This window comes from Abramis brama, assembly GCF_963993115.1.
Source record: "Abramis brama genome assembly, chromosome: 8".
NCBI lineage: Eukaryota > Metazoa > Chordata > Actinopteri > Cypriniformes > Leuciscidae > Abramis > Abramis brama.
The window spans coordinates 6,810,929-6,835,863 of NC_139970.1; the positions used below are offsets into that span (position 1 = coordinate 6,810,929).

The window sequence follows — 24,935 nt, forward strand, 5'->3', positions numbered from 1 at the left end:
ATGCTAGGTTTAAAGCCAGATAAACTAATCAATGATTGTGTGACATGATGGAACTCTACCTACGATATGATTTGTAGGGCATCTGAGCAACAAGCAGCCGTGGCAGCTGTGATATTTGACAAAAAAATGTCTAATCTAGAACTGACCACAACTGAGTGGCGCCTGGTTGAACAGGTGCGAGAGACACTTAAACCTTTCAAAGTCGCCACCCAAGCGTTGTCCACATGCAAATACCCCACATCCTCAGCTGTACTGCCTTTGCAACATATTCTTTTGTCTCAAGTTAAAAAAATCCGGTCAGAGTCAGACAAGAGGTCTTGCTTGAGGGAAATGGCAACTAAAATCGAGGCAGATTTGAGCAAACGCTATGACCCCAAAAAGGAAGCGACATTTATGCTTTTGAATAAAGCTTCTTACCTGGATCCTCGGTTTCATTGTTTAATCCATATAACGGAGAAACAGAAGCAACAGGTGCACGCAAAAATTAGAGAGGAATTGTCACTGCAGTCTGACAATGACGAACCCGTGGAGGCGGAGCCATGCAGCTCGGGTTCAAGCACAGGAAAGACGGCCTTAACAGCAATGGGGGATCTGTTTGGAGACATCTACTCAAGGGGCTACGAAAGACCTAATGACGTCGAAAGCGACCTCTTACAGGAGATGATGAGTTATGAAAAGGAGCCACCATTACCAGCTGACAGTGACTCGCTTTTGTGGTGGAAGACTGGCAGTACGAAATACCCCCACCTTGCGCAGCTGGCAATGAAGTACCCGAGTGTCCCTGGGACATCAGTGCGGTCGGAGCGCGTCTTCTCAACAGCTGGACATATAGTGAATAAAAAACGCTCTGCTCTAGACCCCCAAAATGTTGATCGACTTGTTTTCCTGTCCAATAATTTGTAATGGGCCTAGCCTTTTTGCGCATTTCATTATGCCTGCCTAGCAGGGCCTGAAGTTAACTTTTTTGACCACCAGCCACTGTGGCAGGTGGATTTAAAAATCCACCCGCCACAGTGACTTTTTACCAGCCAGTTTTTTTTTTTTTTTTTTTTTTGCCTCATAAAAGGTGAAAAAAAAAAGGAACTGCACAAACATTTGTTCTTTAACTTGTAAGAATACACATTTAAGTGCTGTCAAGTTATTAACGAGATCCATACAAGTAATAATAACTCTTAGAATACAGATATAGACCTAGTGCAGCTCGTATGTAAACAAATCACACGCGGCTGTGTTGATCGCTGGGCAGCTGTTAGTTACAGCGTTCAGGAACCGTTGGTGCGTTCACACCGGACGCGAATAGCTATGAAGGTATTTTTGATACACATGTGTGGGTATGCTCTACAGCTACAAATTCCGCTCTCACATGTGTTCAGTACCAAAAATACCTTCATAAATAGCACGTTAGGCGCGAATTTAGACGCGCAGTATTCGAGTTTGGTGCGTTATGGCTGACTTCGTTTAAATGTCAAAGAACAACAGTTGCAAAAAAAAAACAAAAAAAAAACGCAAAGACCCAGCCGCTTTAGTTACTGTTGCTATGTCCGACAAGCTACACCGCGCTCACGCCAAACCATGATCTCACGCAATGAAAAACACATCGCGCAGCAGAGACACTGACAACACGCTGACAGACAAGACAGTCCAGGTTACTTTTGATTTTAAACAAAGTATCAACGTTAAAATTTGGTCATTTTTAAAGAAATTTAGACAATACCGTTTTGTGGCTCTGTAATGTGTCTTGACAGATCGCTGTGGTGCCTCAGTTAAAGCTGCTTGTGAACCGATCATCTCTTCCTTCTAGTTAATTTATAGCATAAAATAAACATGAATGAACATAAGAAGGAATGAAGTTTTAACTGTGGAAAGATGTCAGTAGGTCTACTCAGTACACTCCGTTTTTTCAAGTTCAAATCATCCAACGTTGAACTCTCCTGACTGCTTTGTCGGACAAAAAAAAAAAGGCGGATTCGGTGGATTATTATTGGCCAGATCGCCGTCAATCAAACTCCCCGCGAAGGGTCGATTCTCATTGGCTACCTGCCAATGTGGCAGGTAGATTGACAGTGTTACCCGCCAATTGCAGAATTCACCCGCATTTGGCGTGTGGTCGGGTGTTAATTTCAGGCCCTGCTGCCTAGTGCCGCGGCCGCCTAGCCTAAGTGTCGGTTACGTTCAATAAAAAACACACATGGCCTGTTCTCAACTTCAAGTAAGTCCATTTAAAGTTTCATTTTTGAACAGTTGTTTGAAATGGATTGAATCATTATTTAAAATAATTTTGGAGATTTTTGAAATGCCTAAATCATAAATGCAGCCGGGTTGAAACCTGCAGTAATGTTTTTCATTTATGTTATGGCAGCAGTCCACTCTGCATATATTTTTTTTCAAGAATTTCCTGTTGTTTGTTATTCTGCACGAAACTTCATGCCAATAAATAAGAAATATTGCTGACTTGTGCGTTTCCAGCGATCTCTTTACGTTCATCCGTTATTTGGCGTTGAAAATGGAAACGTCTTTTATTTTTAGTCATGGAAAATCGATTTTACAATCGATTCAATGAACACTTATCTCAATACACTGTCTCAAAAATCAAAAATGATTTTTTCACAAAAGTGACAGCCCTACTGCTGATTAATCCTCGTCTTTCGCCGACGACAACAGCAACTCTCATTACTTATGTCTGATGGAAATTCTTGTCCAATAGTTTTCCTAAAGTCACTTGGTAATGCATTAACAATTTCTTCCACCAGCTTTTCCGTCAAGCGCAAGGACTTTAAACCTGTTACTTATTTCAAGGTTTCTACGGATTTCCATCGGCCATTATTTAAAAGTTGCCACAGCTTCAGAATGCCATGTCTTTGTAAACATGCACACACGCTTACAGATGACAAAAGTCTTGTCTGAATTATTGGGTTGAAAAACAAAACTTCCTCTCGTATCCAACTCCCAGATTCATCAACATCTCTTTCCACTTTAAAACCGTTCTCCAAGAGTGCAACATTGGCCGTTAAAAAGGTGTAACCTCAGACAGATTCACTTTATCCAGTTCCATTAAAAACAGATGTCTGTCTAATTTAAGACCACCTGCTTTTTGTAGAATCATTTTTGCAGTCTGAGTCCAAGTTAAGTCCTTATAATACAGGAATCTCTGTGCTGCTTGTATTAAAAGCACAGACCTTACTCCGCACATCCACCAGACCTTGACCTCCCTCGTAAACGGGAAGGTAGAGTGCTGCTGCTCGAATCCAATGTTCTCCACTCCAAAACTCCACACATGTCCTCTGTATTTTGCAAATAAATTCTTTAGGTGGTTCCATTACAATGAGTCTATGCCATAAAGTTGAGGCAGCCAAATTATTTACAACCAGAACTCTTCCTCTGTATGACTTCAATGCTAATAGTGATTTCTGACAATCAGGCAGACACCTTTTCCAGCATTCCCTCCCAATTTCTATTCTGAAATTCTTTATTTCCAAAAAAATAAAACAATATATAAATAAACCACACTAGCATGTTCAGCCAATCTCTTTCCCACAACAATACACCAGGTAATCTTGGAGGTCATTGCCCACTTTTCCACTGAACAATAATAAGTCTATATAACTTTTTCCCTAGCTTACCCTTACTGATGATGCCTTTTCATAATTTTCCATAGTTTCAGTTAAAATATTAACATCATTTTGATTTGAAATAAAAACAGTAACATCATCAGCCTAAGCTGATATTGAGATTCCATGCATGACATTTACATCAGGAACCTTAATTCCATTGAGATCTCTTCTTAGCCTGCACAACAATGGCTCAATAACAAGGCTATATAATTGTCCAGACAGTGGACAGCCTTGCCTAATCCCTTTTAACACAGGTCTTGGTGCACTCAATCCTCCACCAGCTTTCACAATCACAAAAACTTCAGAATATTGCAGTTGAATATTTGATGAAATTCTTCCCAAACCCAACATTTTTCAAAACCTCAAAAAAATATGCATGATTGACTTTATCGAATTTTATTTTAACTTTATTTTATGGAGCAAAGAAAGGACTGCTCTTCGACAACTTATAGGAAGTAACTTATTCCTCATACTTTCCAATAAAACTTCATACAAGTCATTTCCCAGTACATTTCGAAATGTCTGATAAAACTTTACTGGCAATCCATCAATTCCTGGAGAACGGCCATTTGATCACTGTCTCATTGCCTCAGTGATCTCCTGAAAAGTAATTAGTCCATCCAATGATTTTTTTCTGTTCATTTGTCAGTTTCGGTAGATCCCTCAGCAAATCAGAAACACATAACATGCAAGATCACAAGTCTCAACATCATACAAGTCTGTATAAAAATTAACTGCCAGTTTCCTTATTTCCACTGGGTAAGAGGTTATGACCCCATCAGGCCGACAAAGATAATATATTTGCTTTTGTTGGACTCTTTTCTTTTCAAGATAAAAAAAAAAATTGAGGAAGTAGCATCCATGTCTTTATTGGAACAAATTCTTGCTCTTATTAACACTCCCTTCACTTGTTCTTGTAATAATGAACCAAGTTCTTTCTTTATATTCAAATGTTCATTTTGTATCTTTCCATCATCAATATTTTTCACAAGAATATTCTACAAAGCTTGTATATCCCTTTGAAGTTTTTGTATCGCTGCTTTCACCATAGAAGTAGAATGTGAACTATAATTTTGACAAGATTCTTAGGTTTGCTTTACCAACCTCCCATCACATAAGCAAATTTTCAACTTCCAGTCATTCCAAAAGAATTCTCACAAAGTTGAGTTCTGCAATATTTTAGTATTAAAATGGCAACAATAATTTAGTTTTGAAGTTCTTTTCATATTTGTAAAGGCCACCCATTGGCCCAACAACGGAATCCAACGGATGTGGGCAAAGGTATAATGAGTGTATGTCTTTTCAGCGCTCCAGTGAAGTTCACTTAATTTATTAGAATTTAGTTTCAATATTACTTTAGCTCTACGCTTAATCTGACTCCAATTTCAAATGATTATTAAAATTAAGATCACGTTTCTTATTAGAAAATATTCATAAATATTGATTATGACTTAATTTCGATCTTTGATTATCCATACTTTCAATTATTAATTCATAATGGACCCAATGCCGCATAGAGATCACGTTGACCGAATCGTGTTTCTCATGGACACAAGATTGTCAGTTCTTACTTTAGTCAGTGGATGCAGGGTTTGCTAATACCTCTTAAGTTGGTTGCCTACTGCTCACTCGTACAAAAAAGTATTTTTTATTACTTAGTAATTACTTTAGTAGTTTATTTTAGCCATTTCCATACAACTTTCTAAATCAGTGATAGACAGAAATCAAAAGGTCTTCAGATGACGTGCCTACTGCTCCGTTCATACATGCACCTTTAGTTTGACCTACCCTAACTAAGATTTTCAGTAGCATCAGCCTCCTTATAATCTACTAAAATAATGATTTCAGAATAATTTAAAATAAATCAAATATAATATTTTATTTGTCAGGTGAAATTGTATCATGCCAATTTCACAAGTAAATGATTAAAAGCCAATTCAGAAATTATAAACTCCAAGCGTAAGAAATGCATTACTGACAGAGACTCACAGTGGTGTGTGAGTGTTTTCCAATGGGAAAACATTGAAACAGCACTGTATGGTGGTTTTCCTTGTTACAGGTTCCCCGAGACTGCTCTGCCACTTACCCTTAAATACCCAGACCAGAACAAAAGGGTTGTACAAATATTTTTTAGAGTTGTTTTGGGTCAATTCATGTACCCCAGGGGGGAAACACCTGATTTCGGGGGAGAGGGGAGAATTATTACAGTAGATGTCTTGAAGAGACATCACCCAAAGAGGAGAACAGGAATTTCCTAAGTTCTCAATCTTTCTCATAATACCAATGACTGCAATGAAATTAAGACCATTTTACCAGTCGCACTGAGACATTTAAAATGATACCAAACATTAAAGGGAAAACAATAGATTGACAAGATACATCATATGTGATATATAGACATTCTTAGTGAACTTTTAGTGACTTGAATCAGGGGGAAAGGAAGGGAATAGGAAGAGGGGGAATGCATATACAGTGGGTACGGAAAGTATTCATATCCCCGGTAAATATGATCAAAAATGTCTGTAAAAAATAAATCTTTCATTCAAAAAAATTGATTTTTCGTTCAAAAAATTGGCAAAATTCTAACCTTTCATTAAAGTAAAAGAATTCAAATTGGGGGGGGAATCTCATTATGAAGTAAATGTTTTTCTCCAAAACACGTTGGCCACAATTATTCATACCCTTTTAGTAAATACCTTTTTGCAATCTCCTTTTGCCAAGATAACAGCTCTGAGTCTTCTCCTATAATGCCTGATGAGTTTGGAGAACATCTGACAAGAGATCAGCGATCATTCCTTCATACAGAATCTCTCCAGATCCTTCAGACTCCCAGATCCATGTTGTTGCTTCTTCTCTTCAGTTCACTCCACTCATCAGGTCAGGGAACTGGGACGCTCATGGCAGATGCTTTTTGTGCTCCCTAACACATTTTTGTGTTGATTTTGATGTTTGTTTTGGATCATTGTCCTGAAGGAAGATCCAACCACAGCCCATTATAAGATTTCTAGCAGAAGCCGCCCGGTTTGGATTTTTTTATCAGTTGATATTTGATAGAATCCACGATGCCATGAATCTGAATAAGAAGTCCAGGACCTCCAGCAGAAAAATAGGCCCACAACATTAAAGATCCAATGGTATATTAAATTGTACACATGGGGTACTTTTTATCCTTGTGTGCACCAAACCCATCTAGCGTGTTTGCTGCCAAAAAGCTCTTTTTTTAGTTTCATCTGACCACAGAACCCTGTGCCATCTGAAGATCCAGTCGTGTCTGATCACTGAATATGCTGGAGTTTGTTCTTGGAGGAGCGAGGAGCATTTTTCTTGAAACCCTCCCAAACAACATGTGGTGATGTAGGGGTTTGATTTTTCTTTAATAGGCTTTCTGACCCCAAGACTCAACTAATCTCTGCAATTCTCCATCTTTGATCCTTGAAGAGTCTTTGGCCACTCAAACCATCTTCCTCACCGTGCATTAAGACAATATAGACACACATCCTCTTCCTGGCAGATTCATAACATCTTTAGTTGATTATAACTTCTTAATTATTGCCCTGATGGTCAAAATGGGTATTTTCAATTATTTAGCTATTTTCTTACAGCCACTTTCTATTTTGTGATGCTCAACAATCTTTTGCTGCAAATCAGAACTGTATTATTTGGTTTTACACATTGTGATGGATGATTAAGGGAATTTGGCCTTTGTGTTTCCTCATATTTAAAATCCTGTGAAACAAGAAGTCATGGCTGGACAATTTCATGTTCCTAGTCCCCCTGGTGTGCTGAAAAAGGTAAATATTAATGGGAATATACTTCAGAGATATTTTATTCATAAAACATTCTAGGGGTATGAATAATTGTGGCCAACGTGTTTTGGAGAAAAACATTTATTTCATAATGTGATTTCCCCCCCAATTTGAATTCTTTTACTTCAATGAAAGATTAGATTTTTGCCAATTTTCTGAATGAAAGATAAAAAATTTTAAATGAAAGATTTATTTTTTACAGCCATTTTTGATCATATTTACCGGGGATATGAATACTTTCCGTACCCACCGTATAAACAAGGAGATAAGTTTGGGCAAGACAATGTCCTATGCTCTTTCTTTGCGATCTTTTGTCCATGGTGCATTTTATTGCTTTATTGCAGGGTGAGTTTTATCTCAGCTTTTGTCTTAGCAGGAAAATCAGTTCTTACATATTCAAAGCATATAATATCAAATGGTAATCTGAAAACCCAACAGATAAAACAGAAACATCCGTCATTATATTGTTCCCTTTTGTTCAGTCACTACGAGTTACGTCAGTGAATGACGAAATGGGGGTTTCACTTAGAAGCCTATCACCTCTTGCCATCTCGAGATTGAAACATTCCACCCTGCAGGCTGGGTACCTCTGAGTTTTCCATATGCATCCCGCTCTCGGGTCATATGTGTATTCTAAGTCCTTATACTAGCTTATAGTCACTGCACAGGAGGGAGATCGGCCACCAGCACTTGATGTCTGTCAGATCACCCTTTTTGAGTAGGACAGTCAAGACTGCTCTTCGGCAACTCAACAGCAGTAGCCCTCCGGCTAAACTGTCATTCAGTACCTCCAGCAAGTCTTCTCCAAGCTACGACCAAAATGACTTATAAAAGTAAACTGGCAGATCGTCGATCCCTGGTGCTTTTCCTAGCTCCATACCTTGGAGGGCTTAACACAGTTCCCCATAGTCAAAGCACATGAAATCCTTGCGTTGACTTCCTCTGACACTTGAGGATGACTATAAAAAAAATATATTAAAAAAACACTAAATAATCTGGACCAAGCTCATTTTTATATAAAGATTCACTTATGAATGTCTTTGGGGTCAGTTAATAATGCTCCAGATTCAGAACATAAAGCATGAATGACCCTGTTCTGTTCATTTTTTCTTTCCAAACTGAAAAAAAAAAAACTTGACTGTGCATCCATCACATTTACACTTAAAAATCATGACCTGACCAGAGTACCCTGTGTTTTAACCCCTAATAGGTCAGATAACTGAGTCTTCTTATTTTTTCATGAGAGAATCCACATCGCTTTGATTTCCAGGCAAGTAAGCCAATTCTTGCCGTTTTAAAAGTATCATTCTCTAAGGAGTTCAATCTCAGAATTACCTCTCTAGTGACATTCTGAGTGTTGTTGACAAAACTGCTTTATCCGGAATTTCCCGAAATCCCACCAGTGCTGCAGTGTTCTAAAATAATTCTAAAGTTCAGCCATTGTCAAAGGGCTCTCAAGATCCATCTCTTCCCTGTTTGATAATTGTGGTAAATCACTCAGTAGAACGTCAGCTTCTACTCCATTACATGGCTCTGAATGGTAAAAATCTTTATAAAAAGAAATAGCAAAAGCATTCATTTCTGTTTTTGTTGTAATACTCTTCCATCTGGAACAGGGATGGGCAACTGGAGGGCCACTGTCCTACAGAGTTTAGCTCCAACCCTGAAAAAATCACCTGCCTATAATTTTCTAGTAATCCTCAGGACCTTGATTTGCTTGTTCAGGTGTGTTTGATTAGGGTTGAAGCTAAACTCTGTAGGACAGTGGCCCTCCAGGACCGAAGTTGCCCATCCCTGTTCTGGAAGCTTCAGTTGATGAAGATGCTTATGCAGAGAGAAAAGCAGTAGGAGAATCCATATCATTTAGGCGGGTGAACTTCACCCTCAAAAGGGCAGTTTTGCCTTGTTCTTCCGCTAAGCTGCGTAAAAGAAATGTCTTTCTTTCGAAAGAGTCAGTGGAGATGAATCCTGTGGCACTGTGACTGCTTTGTCCAAGGATTTCTTGTTCAAGGGCTTTCATTTTCTCCACTAGGGCACCCCTGGTATGTGCAGTACACTGCTGACAAAAGATCTTGATCTGCACCTTGCCCACATCCCACCATTGACTCAAAGATAGGAAATTTACTCTCTCCTCTCTCCAAGAATTCCAAAAGAGGTGAAAAGAGTGGATAAAGCAGTGATCCTGAAGTAACCCGTTATCAAAGTGCCAAAGTGAATCATAAGATTTAGTGGAGTCAACAGAAATAGCCATAGAAATATAATGATGGTCTGAGAGAAAAGTGGGTAAAATAGAATTTCTAAACAACCTTCCCCTATTACATAATTCAGTATAAAAACGATCAAGTCTAGCTCCAGACATATTATTTGAAGTCATTTTCATCCAAGTATACAGTCTAAGCCCAGGAAATGCATCTCTCCACAAATTTATAACACAATTATAACAATCAACTATACTTTTCAGAATCTTGGCTGAAGGAGGATGTGGTTCATTATGATTCCGATCCAATTGCTGATTTAAAGTGTGATTAAAATCCCCCCAGTATAATAATATTATCCAGGGGACAGTACGATAATGCATCTGATAGTTTTTCAAAAAAAGCAATACGCTCCCGGCCATCATTTGGAGCATACACATTAAATTGAGAAAAAATTGTGTCACCTAAAGTAACATCTACTCATAATATTCTCCCTGGTATTATCTCAAAACTCTTTAAAATACCACAAACCCGGGGTGAAAACTAAATTGCTACCCCTGCACTAACATTTGTGCCACATGGCTCAGAAGCACATTACCCTTCCAATCACTAAACCACTGTGACTGGTTCTGCAAATCTGTGTGCATTTCCTGAAGATCACATCAGTCTTTTTAAGAATTAAATAATTGAAAAGATCACTTCTTTCTACTGTACTACGACAACCATATAAACCATACGACATATTTAAAGATCCAATATTTAAAAAAGTCATGACAAAAATTATAAAGGGGTATATAACAACCCACCACATCTGCCTTTTAACATTTTTCATAAGATCAATGTTTTTTCAGACGTGAATTTCTAATCATGCTAAAAAGTTTTTTAAGGCAGTGGCGTTTTGGTTGATCTAGTTCCTCCAACGTCGCCTTCCGCATAGTAATACGCATCGCAATAGAAAATGTTGGAAATCAAAGAATGTGCAGGAGGATTTTTCTGAAGAACAGCGGACAGTTTCACTGCTAGACTCATGAACAACCATCACAAAACATGAAAACAGTTGTAGATCAACCAACAACACACAGTACTCTGACCTGTTTCAGTTATGCTGTTTAGCCTATTCAGGGCAGTACAAAATAAAGAAAAAGAAAAAAAAATTATGATCGCATAAAAATAATTTTTTCTTCAAAAATCTTATTTTTTTTCAAAGATTAACATTTAGCAGATTCTGCGAGGTGTGTGTAATCTTATAAGCATTATATTTATTTATTTTTTCGAAAAGTTGGCTTCTTTTAAGAATTTGGAGAATTTTAAAGTTAATTGTTGTTTTTTAAACAGTTAAAATTTGTATCCACACAGGAGAATGTAAAAGAAGAACAATGAGTTCAGCATTGAGGCAAAAGAAGAAAAAGAAGTATGTGGTTTTATTCACTACATGTTTTTGTTATGATTATGTCCAGTTTTGTTCTTGTTTGCCTGTGTTCCCCCTTGCTAGTTTGTCTCCACATTTTTTGATTGAGTTTGCATTTGTTCCTGGTTATGTTAATCATCCCTGTATGCATTTAAAGTCCCACTGAAGTGCCTTGAAACGCACAGCATTAATCAATGTGTTGACGTAATGTCCACTGATCAGCATATCGATCAGCTCCTCCCCTTTTTAAATAGCCAATAGTGTTTCGTTTAAATAACAGTTCAGCCAGAGCCGTTGAGTTCGGTAAAGCCTCAGTTTCCTCCTAATCTCTAACCGTTTCTCCTCCTGATCTCCTCCATATTGCTTTAAAATAAAGCATTCTGTGCAGAATTCAAATGGGTCTGATATGTTTTCTGGTCTATGCCGACTCTTCATTCGCCCTGTTGGAAACTCAGAATCGAAGACCAGGAGACTTTGGGATCACGTTGAAGAAGTTATTGTTTATTGAGGACTTCGCGTTGACGTGGCTGCAGTTCTTCAAAAGTCTGACTAAGTGGACGTTCTCATACAGTTTATATACATTTAGGGGCAGATACCATAACTTTTGTGATGAGACAGGTTTAGGAACCTGTTCGAGACTTGAGAGTGCTGCCCATCCTAATCCACTCAGCATATCTATTCAAATGCTGAGACCCGAGTACAGGACTGGCAGGACTCTCTTGCTAAAACACAAGCTCTAAGAGCCATTAAGAGTTTCAGTAAAACAGGACTGACCGGAGTCTTTTGCTAGAAAACTCTGATAATAATAATTTATACCTAACCTTAACATGCTAAATTCAATGTAAACCTAAATTAAACATTTTAATACATTTGTAATACAACAGCCCCAATGGAAAGCATATTTACATTGTCTGAATGCACTATGTGCTGCAGCTTCAGCATCTATTTATAGTGTAGGGGGCGGAGCTTCAGATTCTAGAGAGCATTTGATTGGAAAGAAAATCAGATGAAGCTGAAGTGCAGAGTGATGCCATCAAAATCATTGTTTTGAATGCTTATATCTTCTAAATGCAAATTGCACAAACACACTAGTAATTGATGATTAACTTAAAGGGGTGGTTGATTATGATTTCACTTTTCTAACTTTAGTTAGTGTGTAATGTTGCTGTTTGAGCATAAACAACATCTGCAAAGTTACAACGCTCAAAGTTCAAAGCAAAGGGAGATATTTGCTTATAAAGAAATCGCTTTTTAAGGACTACAACAAACGGCTGGTAGAGACTACACAACATTCCTCCCGGGTTAGTGGCGTCACCAACCCTAGAACTTACATAAACCCCGCCCCCTGGATACGATTTATAGATTATCAAGACAGAATATGCTAATCAATGACTAGAAGATAACTACATATAAGCAACATAAATTCATCAACTAACCATTCAGAAATGTCCTGTTGCTTCTACATGTTGTCACTTCTTCTTGAGTCTCTCCATCATTGTCTGACTCCGGATTGAACATAAAAGGCTAAAAGTTTTTGAAATTTTCAGTGCATGTTTGTGTGAGGTTAAAGGGGTGGTATAATGCCCTTTTCACAAGATGTAAAATAAGTCTCTGATGTCCCCAGAGTGTGTATGTGAAGTTTTAGCTCAAAACACCCCACAGATATTTTTATTTAGCATGTTAAAGTTGTCACTTTTTGAGGGTGAGCAAAAACACGCGGTTTTGTGTCTGTTCCTTTATATGCAAATGAGCTGCTGCTCCCGGCACAGAGGACAGAGCTTCAACAGACAAAATTTGTATGTATACAACTAAACGCATCTCTGTGTGGACAAGGCCTTAAATACACACGATAAAGAGATGATAACAAACAGGTGAGATGATTAGATGAGTGTCCATGACAACTGATAACTGGCGGGAAACTGAGACAAAGAAACACATGTGAATGATGAAAACAAACTGAAAGTCCAGGAAAACAGAAACTAAGAACTAACAAAACTGAATAGACATGACAATTACATGAACCTTGATTTTGCTCTGTATATGTTTTGTGCAGTTTGTGATTAACTTTACATTGTTCAATGCAGAAATAAATTTGGTGCGACGTCTCCACCATTCATTGATTACTTGAAAGAAATTTTGAGAAGGTACCCAGATGGAGGACAGATATTGAAGGTAGGCTAAAAAAAGTTTTAAATGTTGCATAAATACTTTCTCATCATTCACTGTAAAAAAAAATCCCGTAAAAAAACGGTAAATCTCTGGCAGCAAAGTTTCCAGACGGGTTCTGTTAAATTACAGCAAATTACCATTTCACAAAATTACAGGCAAAAACCGTAAAAATACAGAATTGACTTTACGGTCAAAATTAATTAAATTACAGTACATTACTGTTAATAATGGCTTATTAAACCGTGGAAAAACAGATAAATTATGTCAAATTACATAAAAAGAACATTTAACTTTAAGGTTAAACTGTAAATTTAGGGTTTTATAAAGTTATTTTATAATAATGCTCTGTCTATCTACAGTAATTATCTTTTAATATATAGTTTTTCTGTGTAAAATAACTATGAACTTATGTATAAAAATGTAATAAGTCCATAAATTCAAATACAAAGTTTGTATATTTACAGTTTTTATTTTTTTGCAGATCCAGTTTCACAACTTTGACCAATCTCTAATTAAGCACTTAATAATAGCAAATGTACAATCAATTTCTGTTAAATTAACTAAACGTACAAGTACGGAATACCTGCACATTTACAGTATTACTCATTAAACAAACACTGAGCATCAACATACGTGAATGATAGGAAATACAGGCTTAGTATATCATTTAGAACATGTAAAAATATCCACATTAAAAGACTTTATATTTATATTAAGAGAACAATAGAAGCAACAAGTGCAGTGACAAGTCCCAGTTAGTGTAGCACAGTGCACAATTTTATTTATTTTTTATTAAAACAAAGATTTAGTATTATTGGGTCAAGTGTTTATGAAAAGATGGATCTTTAGCAGTTTCTTGAAAATGTGTTGAGTTGCGCCGTTCATCCCACCAGCAGGGAACAGTCCAGGGAAAGTTCAGTGAAAGTGATTTTGTCTCTTTGGGATGATGGCACCACAAGGCGCCGTTCACTTGCAGAACACAAGCTTCTGGAGACACATAGATCTGAAGCAGTGAGTTTAGGTCTTGCTGCAGCATCTGGATCAGTTGCAGAGGTTTGACTGATGCTGGAAGGCCTGCCAGGAGAGCATTACAATAGTCCAGTCTGGATAGAACAAGAGCTTAGACAAGGAGTTGTGTGGCTCCGATAGGAAGGGCCGGATCTTTCTGGTGTTGTATAAGGCAAATCAGCAGGATCACACAGCAAGGATGGTTTGGCTGAAACCATAAGCAGGTCTGCCTTGGCAAGGTTGAGTTGAAGGTGAAGGTCATTCATCCAGCAAGAATTTTCCATCAGGTAGGCTGAGATGCGAGCAGCAACCATCAGATCCTCTGGCTGGAATTAAAGGTAGAGATATGTGTCATTAAGTGATAGAAAAAGTCATGTTTCTAAATGACAGAGCCTAGTTACACTACAAAAAAAATAAATAATAATAATAAATAAATAGATGGGTGGAATCTAACACAATCGTGGTCTTACTGTAGTAAAACCAAACCTTGTGCAGCTACAGTGGCCTGACAAAGGATCAAATGAATAATATTCATATGGGAAAATACAGTATAAAACAAATTAAATGTTCTGCCACTTTTAGTGCAATCATATGGAATCAGATGACTCAGCCATAACAATATTTTAAATTACTTCTTCCTATACCTTGTTTGCCATGATCATTCTGCTTTCCACTTGACCTGAAATCACAAAAAAAAAAAAATTAACAACTCAGTATTACATTTGCACATGTCAGAATATGTTCCACTGGGACAATGCAAAACCTCAACTGACTATGATCTGGAAGCTGAGCAGGAAAGGCTAACAGTGAAGGTTTGAGCTGAGACACCTAGGGGTGTAAGTTAACTTTCTGTTCATCTTGATCAATGCAATTTTCATAACCAATGATCAAAAGTATCATATGAAAAAGGCTACTATGATGAACCCAGTTCATCCAAAATGTAGATAAGTTAATTTCTTCATCAGAACACAAACATTCTATCAACTTTTATTTTATAAGCCTAATATATGCACATGTATGCATTCTATAGCTAACGTTACGTGTTGGCAAGCAGATGCAGCCAGAATATGCAATTTATCATGTTGTGTTCATATTCTAGTCTCATGTGCTTTCCTGTATCAAGTAAGTTACAGTATTTACTGAATTCGTTTTCTTAACAGTCTAACTTAGATAGCCACGTCAACCCTTACGAAAATTAACTATGGTTTAAACCACAAAGAAACAAACAAAAAAACAAACAAACATGGTAGGCCTATTTGTAGTATAACTGTGGTTATTAAAAATAGTAATAAAAATCCGCCAAAAACGTGGTTACTATAATTTTACTATAATTAAAACCAAGGATATTTTTTAAGAGAAGAGTTTTCAGCTTCCAGGCAGTGTTTCAAAATGTCCCGCCATTTAAGAGATTGATTTACTGACAGATAGTATCGCGTATTAACGAAGATTTTATATACAATTAAACGGACTTTGATATGTATAACAAGTCTACGAAAGCTCGTTTTAGGTCTTTTGAGGTGTGGGTTCAACTGATCTTTCTTAAAACAGATGGAAAATGTAAAGACGCATGCTACATTTTTAGTGTTTTGCCCTCCAGCTCTCGCCAGTTAACTGAACATCATTTAAGAATGCTAACGTTAGCTTGAAAACTGTAAACTTAACACAAATGTACTATAAAATATCGTTCACATGTAACTTAGTATAATGAGACTCTTACCTCAGCCGGTGATCGGTTGGCATGATGTCCGCCGTGACGAACAAGGCTCACTGAAAAGGGCGTTATTTCCGAAGAATCCAAACGGACTGACTAAAAACAGAGCTCCTGCTCACGGCTGCTCTTGACGAATACGATTGCTTTGAACCCCTGTTGTTGATCTCACAATCCACTTCACGAGAGTAGACTGAATTCAAATCTCCCGCTTGCCCAAACTCGACTGATCAGCGAACGTTAACCGTTGTGGGCGGGAGTAAACAGCGGAAATGAATTTGAACCTGCGTCATCGCGCGCGCGCACTCAAACACACACACACACACACACACACAAACACACAAAGCCCTGAATGTGCAGCAACGGAGATTTGGAAAAATATTCATAAAATATACATGAAATTATGGGAGAATAAGACAATGAAATAATGATCAAAATGAGTATAAAATAAAATGTGAAATAAAAAATAATTCAGGCCTACTGTAGTCTATGTAGGGTACTGTATGTACAAATCACAGTCTATGGTAGGGCCTACAAATACTTTTATTTAACCTTAAAAAAAACTCACTTTAGCCCCCACATGCTTAATAATCTGTAAGAAAAACATATTGAATAGATGCTGATTTCCGCAGTTATACCTTCTTTTCTTTGTTTTCTAATTTCACAGAAAAAATCTGTAAAATGTTACTTAATTTCTGTAAAATTACACATAACTCTGTAAAAATACAGACAAGTTCCTTTTAAAAAACGTAAAATTGCTGTAAAACCAAAATACAAGCAATTACCTGTAAATTTAACAATGGACCTTTAAATTACAGCAAATGCCTTTTATTTTACAGATATTTGCTGTATAATGACAAAACGGTAAAATTCTGTAAAAAAATACAGACAATTACCTGTAAAATTACACTTTTTTTTTACAGTGTTGTTAAATGGTATGTATCTTAAATATCTCATCGTATCTGTCTTTAACCCATTTGTGCCCAAATTTTTCTGAATGGTTTCATGCATATAATCGTGTTAATAGTGTCCTATGTGAACATGTTCTGCATTTATTTTCCCCAGGTTTTTTTTTTCTTACTTGAAAATCATATTTGAATGTGCGGCAACTATAGTTGCCGGTGGGCAAATATGTTGTATGCACCCCCTCAATGTAAAATATGAATAGGAGGAGAACATTTGGCATTTATCTCAAAATAACTGCTTTCAACAGATCAATCTTTATTCATAAACACATTTATTATGTATAAAAGTCGAAGAACATTTGATGCAGACCCAAAAAAACTGCATCTAGCTTATAATCTCTTGAATATGAAAACAACAAACAACAAATCCATTTGCCTTAACCATTGTGCGCTGTTCAGGGTCTTTTTGACCCACATTTCTAACTTTCATTCTTGGGGATAACATGGATAATTTGACATGGTTTAGTGTAAGATTTTTGCCCATCTTTTGGAAAATGCCGTTTTAAAAGTAACAAATAATCACTTTAACCAGTAGATGGCTGCAGAACGATTTGCTATTTGACTAACTGAAAGACATCTTTTCACAAGTTTTTCCAGTTGTATTCATAACTACATATTATGAAATCACAATTATAATAATAAAAGTTACTTTTTGTCAAAGTTTAGGCACTTTTTGTACTGAAAAAAAAAAAATAATCTGTTATATTATGATTAGAATCAAATGAATTTCATCAATGGACAAAATTCATCCTCAAAATCAGAAACAACACAAAACACACATAGACAGAAATTAATTGGCACACTTTAAATTTGTAGAATTATATGAAAAACAGATGTTTGAAATAAATGATAAACTCTAAAAACTTCAACTTTTCACTTTGTAACATCCTGATTAGGTTTGATTCTAATCATAATGTAACATTATTGAAAAACTAATAATTTTTTTTTAGTACAAAAACTGCTAAACTTTGACAAAAAGTAACTTTTATTGTTAGAATTGTGATTTCATTATATGTAGATATGAATCTACCTGTAAAAACTTGTGAAAAGAAGTCTTTTAGTTTGAAACTTTTAGTACGTTAAGAGCTCTGCAGCCATCTACTGGTTAAAGTGATTTTTTTTTTTTTTTTACTTTTAAAACTGCATTTTCCAAAATTTGGGCAAAAATCTTACACTAAACCTTGTCAAATTATCCATGTTATCCCCATGAATGAAAGTTAGTATTTACTACTTATTTATTTTCTACAATAACCTTGATTTATTAACCTGTTAACACAGTATACCCCATTTTCCCATGATATATGTACTTACAAGGCATTTGCCCACCGGCAACTATAGTTGCCTCTTGGACTTTTGACTAAGTATACAAAAAACTATAGATCTCTTGTAAGATTTGTTTTGTTTGGATGATTCTAAAGACCTTCATGATTATGTAGATATATATATGTAAACAAAAAATACTTATTAGTAACATGAAAATGACCTTTCTTTTGGAGGTTTTGCCTTCGCCATGCTTCCTAGAATTAGGGCTCGGAAGTTGACAGCCTCATGTGACAGGGAGGAAGTGAATACCTTTTTTTTTTTCTTGAAATCCTTTATTTGGTTGCTTGCTTGCATGTCATTGAGAAATAAAACATGGACAACATCTAGAAAAATACTTACAAAAGGAAAATGACAACTATGCATTGCGGCAACTATTATTAATCCTGTAACGTACCAGGAGCTGATCCAGAATGCAGATGATGCAGGAGCTTCACGTGTGGTGTTTATTCATGACGAGAGGCATTATGAGACTCAGAGCCTGTGGACTGAAGAGCTCGGAAAGTATCAAGGTATTTGTGTCGTAAACAGATTTAAATCACACTAGACTTAAACTTTATAAAATTACTGTAGAGCCCGCAACAAAGGATATTACAGTCTAGGGTTTTACATTTGTCCTCATTCATTTGTCACAACCATGAAGAGTTTTGCAACTACACCTTCTGCTTTTTTTTTAATGGGGAGCGAGTTTTGAGCTCTGAAATGTACAGTATGTTTTTATATTAAATCCAAACTTTTTGGCAGCGGCTTTTTGCACTGAGTGAAAATACCATATTTTCTTAGCGATAGATGATATTTACACCGTGCAACTTAAGTAGCAATAGATTCTAATTACACTACAAGTAGTTAGATGCTATTTATACTTCAAATAGTGGCAGATAGCATTTCCACCTCAGTGTTGTTGTACATTATACAGTATGCAATTATAACATAGAGTGTAAATTATTATATTTATTAAAATTATTAAATGGATGCTGCCTTATTGGGACAATAAAGCCGTCCCTACACCGACCCCTAACCCTAAATACTTTATTATTAAACACATGTATTATTAAACACATAAACACACTTTTTTTCCACTTTTCGAATGTTGTCTTCATTTTTATTGAAAATACATGCCTTTCCGATCTGATATGCGATGGGAAAAGGAAGTAGAGCAAGTTCAGCAAAAGGCGGATTATGATCTCAGGTCGATTTGGGTCAAAACTTTCTGCCACACACTTTTCCCCTACACTATTGCTACTGTTAAAGGGATAGTTCACCCAAAAATGAAAATTCTGTCATCATTTACTCTTCCTCAAGTTGTTCCAAACCTGTATGACTTTCTTTCTTCTGCTGTACACAAAATAAGATATTTTAAAGAAGGTTGGTAATTAAACAGTTGCTGTTTGACTTCCATAGTATTTTTTTTTTCCTACTGTGGAAGTCAATACGGTCCATCAGTCGTTTGGTTACCGACTTTCTTCAAAATATCTTCTTTTGTGTTCAGCAGAAGAAAGAAAGTCATACAGGTTTGGAACAACTTGAGGAAGAGTAAATGATGACAGCATTTTCATTTTTGGGTGAACTATCCCTTTAATAATGCAGTGATTTAGTCTGGCCCAAACAGACGTCAGTGGGCGACAAGATGGGCTATTTGCTTATCTTTCAATTTAGTGAATAACAGTATAAGTGTTTAGGTATAAGTATAAGCTTTATTATATGTTACTATATCAGTAGGAGTGGATTGAAGCTCAATTGAAGCTCTGTAAATGTTGTGAGGATCATGAGAACTATTTACATGGGAAAAAATGATCTGATTGTTGATTGGACATTGATGATAATTGGCAGCAAGATAATAAATTGAACCCACTTTGCCATTAATAACTGACATCTGTGCTTCTCTCTTGAAAAGCTCCATTCACCAGAATTGTGTCTCAAAACTCTTTGTATCTCAAAACCAGGTCAAAATCACAGTTTCGTCCTAAATTAAAATAAAATGAGCTGAAAATAAGGGAATTCAGTAAATACAGTATGGGAGACATAACTCATTCTTCTCTGTCATGACCAGGATTTGTCCAGATACTGAAAGTCTTTTCTGCACTATAGGCAAAGTGTGTTATTTTCAAAGTTTATTCTGCCCTCATAGAACGTCACTGTGCTCCATTAGACAGATAGTGAACATTTTGGAATAAAGTGCCAAGGCGTAACTTTTCTTGGTTATTCTTTACTGTAAAACTGAAATACAAAAAATAATGTAAATATATATTACAGGAAAACAAATACAATAATATTGTTAGATAACAGTCAACTGTTTACTCTCATTTCAAATATTCTCTACAAAGTTCGTTTCAATATTGTCCTAGTTCAATCACTTATTACATTAAACTATACTATAGCAGAATAAACTTGTTAATCACTTACAGTCAAATGTTTTCCAAGGCATAACTGTTTGAAGATCGCACTCGTAAGCTAAGCTGCGATGTTTTGCTTTCACTGTTGCACTCTGAACATGTCACAACATATCCGCAATCGCGCTATTTCAAAATAAACGTCCCGGAGGAAATAATTCACAATAAAAAATAAAAAATACCATTTAAATTTTATGGTCAACACAAAGTTGTTTGGTCATGTTTGTTTAATCATCTGTTTGTATCTTTGATCTGGCAGGACCGGCTCTCTATGCCTTCAATGATGCAGCCTTCACAGAGGAAGACTGGGAGGGAATCCAGAGAGTTGGCAGAAGCATCAAGCAGGATGACCCAACAAAAGTCGGGAGATTTGGGATCGGCTTCAACTCTGTTTATCATATTACAGGTGAACTAGACTTACAAGTTACTAGAAACGCAAACCTTCATAGAATTATGTACAGAAAGAGACTGTTACAGAATACAGTAACCTTTTTTAATGGCTAGTCTATTATTAATAGTAAAATGCATATGCTTATTTCCCTTTTTTTTTACATTTAGATTTTCTTTTCCATCATCTAACACTCACTTAAAGTTTATCTTTAAATAAAACTAAAATAACATAAAATATATAAATTTCATATTATATAATAATATAATTATATAAACACATATAAATTTAACTCTTTCCCTGCCAGCATTTAAAAAAAAAAAAAAAAACCTTTATACACAAAGATCGCAGAGGATGGCAGATTATTGTTGTTCAATATTCACTGCACATTAAAACATCACACTCTTACTTGATATGGACAAACTGAATATCATTAGAAATATTTAAGACTCCAGCTTCAATATTTGACCACTGTTTATGGTAAAACTAGGTTGCAATGACATTAATGTCCTAATTTATTTCAGGAGTGCAAAATAATCAATCTGTAATTTTTTTTAAATCTTTTGAATAGAATAACAACACACATTCATATTCAGTCACATCTGCTCCTGTTTATTTGTGTAGACATAGCTTCACTGAATAGTGTTCATCCAGACTTTTAGTCCAAAAGTGTTCAAATCTGGAAATATTGATATATTTATACATTTACACAATCATAATTTCTATTAATTTTCTACTGATTTACGCGATATGATGAGTGTTAGCGGCTTCGAGCGCTGTCTGTCTGTGTTTTCTCTTCCCCGATCACTGTTATGATCATTTGCTCATATTATACCTATATCATGTTCATAACCCGTCCTGTCTCTCCCAATGACAAACGTACTCGGTTACCAACGTAACCTCGGTTCTCTCCAGAAGAGGGAACGAGTACTGCGTAATATCTTACGCTATGGGGAAATCTCTTTTCCGCGAGATACTAAAGGCAAAAATTATCCTTAATTTTGGAATAATGTAAAACGCGTTGCGGCAGCATGCAGACATAGGCAAGACAGCTCGCGCCTATTGGCTGTCCTGCGGCAACTGCAGCAGCGTATCGAGAGGCCCCATCGTGACGCCAGATCCAATGGGGGCGCTTCACGCCCACTGCGTCACGTCCCGCCAAAACGGGCGTGGTCTGGGCCTATAAATATAGCTCGACAGGCTGGTAATCTGTTTTTTCATCGCCGAAGCGAACCAGAGCGTGTTGCAGGCATGGCAAAGATATGCAGTACTCGTTCCCTCTTCTAGAGAGAACCGAGGTTACGTTAGTAACCGAGTACGTTCTCTTATGAGAGGTTCTCTCGTACTGCGTAATATCTTACGCTATGGGAACACAGTGTAAAACGTTGTGCGTGCTGAGATCCAATACCAAAGTCCCAAGGGCAAGTGCCCGGGGCTCATATAGTACATGATCATCAGGGACTCGCAGAGAGTCCAGGAAGAGAGGCTAGAATAGCATCATTTCTGTAATAAATAGCATCCTATAAGGAGCAATTATATTGATAGTGTTCCACACAGCCAGGGCGAAAAAAACTCTGCCTGGTCTGATGAATATTATGGGTCTTACACACTGCCCAAAGGGTTGCATGATCGATCAGCGAGCGTCGCTCAAGCAGTTTCAATATTCTGGGCCGGTAGCATCGGGGCAGACAATACTGATCTATTAGACCGAAAGCAGCTTATAAACCTTATACCTTAACCTTATAAATGTAGATGGAGAGGCCCAGCCTGCCGCCATACAGATATCTTGCAAGGCAATCCCACTAGACCAAGCCCACGACAAGGCCATGCATCTTGTGGAGTGCGCTCTGACACCTAACGGGCACTGCAGGCCCTTAGAAGCGTAAGCCAGCGCTATAGCATCAACTATCCATCTGGATAGGCTCTGTTTCGACATGGCTAGTCCCTTAGAACGTCCGTTGAACGAGACAAAGAGCTGCTCTGTCTGTCTGAAGACAGTCGAGCGAGACACATAAGCCCTTAATGCCCTGACCGGGCAAAGGAAGCTTGCGTCCTTCTCCTCATTAGAGACCGGCAGGGCCGACAGGGAAATCACCTGAGCCCTAAACGGTGTGTTGAGGGATTTCGGAACGTACCCGTGCCTCGGTTTGAGTATGACTTTCGAGTCATTTGACTATCGAGTCATTTGTCAGTCATTTGAAAGACAAGTGTTTGATATCTATTGATTGGATTGGCTCGAATGGGGCACCTTTCATGGCTTCCAGGACCGTAGAAAGGTCCCACATGGGAACTGAGGGAGGTCTGGGAGGATTTAACCTCTTAGCTCCTCTAAGGAAGCGAATGACCAGATCGTTCCTTCCAAGTGACTGGCCAAGCGTCGGTTTAGTAAACGCCGCTATGGCCGCCACATAAACCTTGAGCATGGATGGGGTTCTGCCCTTATCCAGTTGCTCTTGCAGGAAGGAGAGAACCTCCGTCACCCCACAATTTGTGGGTGACATGCCACGGGCTGTGCACCAGCTAGAGAACACAGACCATTTTGAGGAATAGAGCCGTCTCGTAGAGGGGGCCCTAGCCTGCATGATTGTGTTTAACACTCCCACCAGGAGGTTAGCGGGTACCCGTTGATGGCCCACGCATGTAGGGACCAAAGCTCCGGGCGAGGATGCCAGATCGAGCCCTTGGCCTGAGAGAGGAGGTCCTTCCTCACTGGTATTGGCCATGGGGCAGTGCTCGTCAGCTGCATCAGAACCGGGAACCAAGCCTGGTTCTTCCAGAACGGAGCCACTAGTAGCACTGAGCATCCGTTTTCCCTGATCCGCTCTAATACCTGAGGCAGGAGCGTGACGGGGGGAAAAGCATAGAATGGGCAGTGGGGCCAGACATGGGCCAGCGCATCCCTGCTCTTGGAGAAAAACTCCAGACAGTGAGCGTTTTCCTGAGACGCAAACAGGTCTACTTCTGCTCTGCCGAATGTCTCCCACAGCTGCTGGACTGTCTGCGGGTGTAGAGACCATTCTCCTGCTGGAACATTGTTCCTGGAAAGTCTGTCTGGTCCCACATTCAGGTGGCCAGGCACGTGCGCTGCTCTCAACGAGCGCAGATTGTGCTGAGCCCAGACCAAGAGGCGCTCCGTCAGCCTGTAAAGGTTTCGGGACCTGATACCTCCTTGGCGATTTATATAGGCCACCACTGACACGCTGTCCGAACGGACCAAGACGTGGTGTCCTGCTATCTGGGGACAAAAGCGCCTCAGCGCGCTGTCGACTGCCATCATCTCCAGGCAGTTTATATGCAGAAGCTTTTCCCGTTCTGACCACTGGATGAAGAACGGTCTGCCCTCGAGCAGCACTCCCCATCCTGAGGTGGAGGCGTCCGTAGACACCACCTTTACACTCGAGGAAGTCCCCAGGCTTACACCTGACTGGTACCAGTCGATCGCTATACAAGGTTTCAGAGCTGAGACGCATTTCTGATTGACCTTGAGGCGAGAAAGACCGGAGGTCCACGCTCGGCGCGGTACTCGCGCTTTTAGCCAGAACTGCAGTGGGCGCATGCAAAGCAGACCCAACTGGAGTACTGATGATGCTGAGGCCATGAGACCCAGCATCCTTTGAAACTTTCTGAGCGGGACTATAGTGCCGCAGCGGAAGGTTTCCGTCATGTGCTGAATATCCAGTCTGTGCTGCGGCGATAGCTGTGCTGTCATAGACAGCAAGTCCAGTTCTGTGCCCAGAAAATATATTCTCTGACTGGGAGAACTTTTCGCCCAATTGACTTTGAGACCCAGATTCTCGAGATGTTCGAGTAATATGGTCCTGTGTTCTATGAGCTCTGAGTGTGACTGAGCTAGAACCAGCCAATCGTCCAAATAGTTCAAAACTCGCATTCCCCGAAGTTTCAGGGGTGCGAGCGCCGCGTCCATGCACATCGTGAATGTACGGGGTGCTAGAGACAGGCCAAACGG

The 24,935-nt window shown here is 38.2% G+C and overlaps 1 protein-coding gene across 1 annotated transcript in view; it reads left to right on the top strand.

Annotated features, from left to right (window-relative positions):
* Window positions 1-24,935, top strand: part of LOC311087813 (sacsin-like) — a 48,158-nt gene that overhangs the window by 2,683 nt on the left and 20,540 nt on the right. The window contains 4 exon segments of the mRNA XM_084121284.1: window positions 10,969-11,023; window positions 13,105-13,192; window positions 18,591-18,702; window positions 20,840-20,986. Of these exon segments, the coding sequence (XP_083977410.1) occupies window positions 10,989-11,023; window positions 13,105-13,192; window positions 18,591-18,702; window positions 20,840-20,986 (382 nt within the window). The 5' untranslated portion in view covers window positions 10,969-10,988.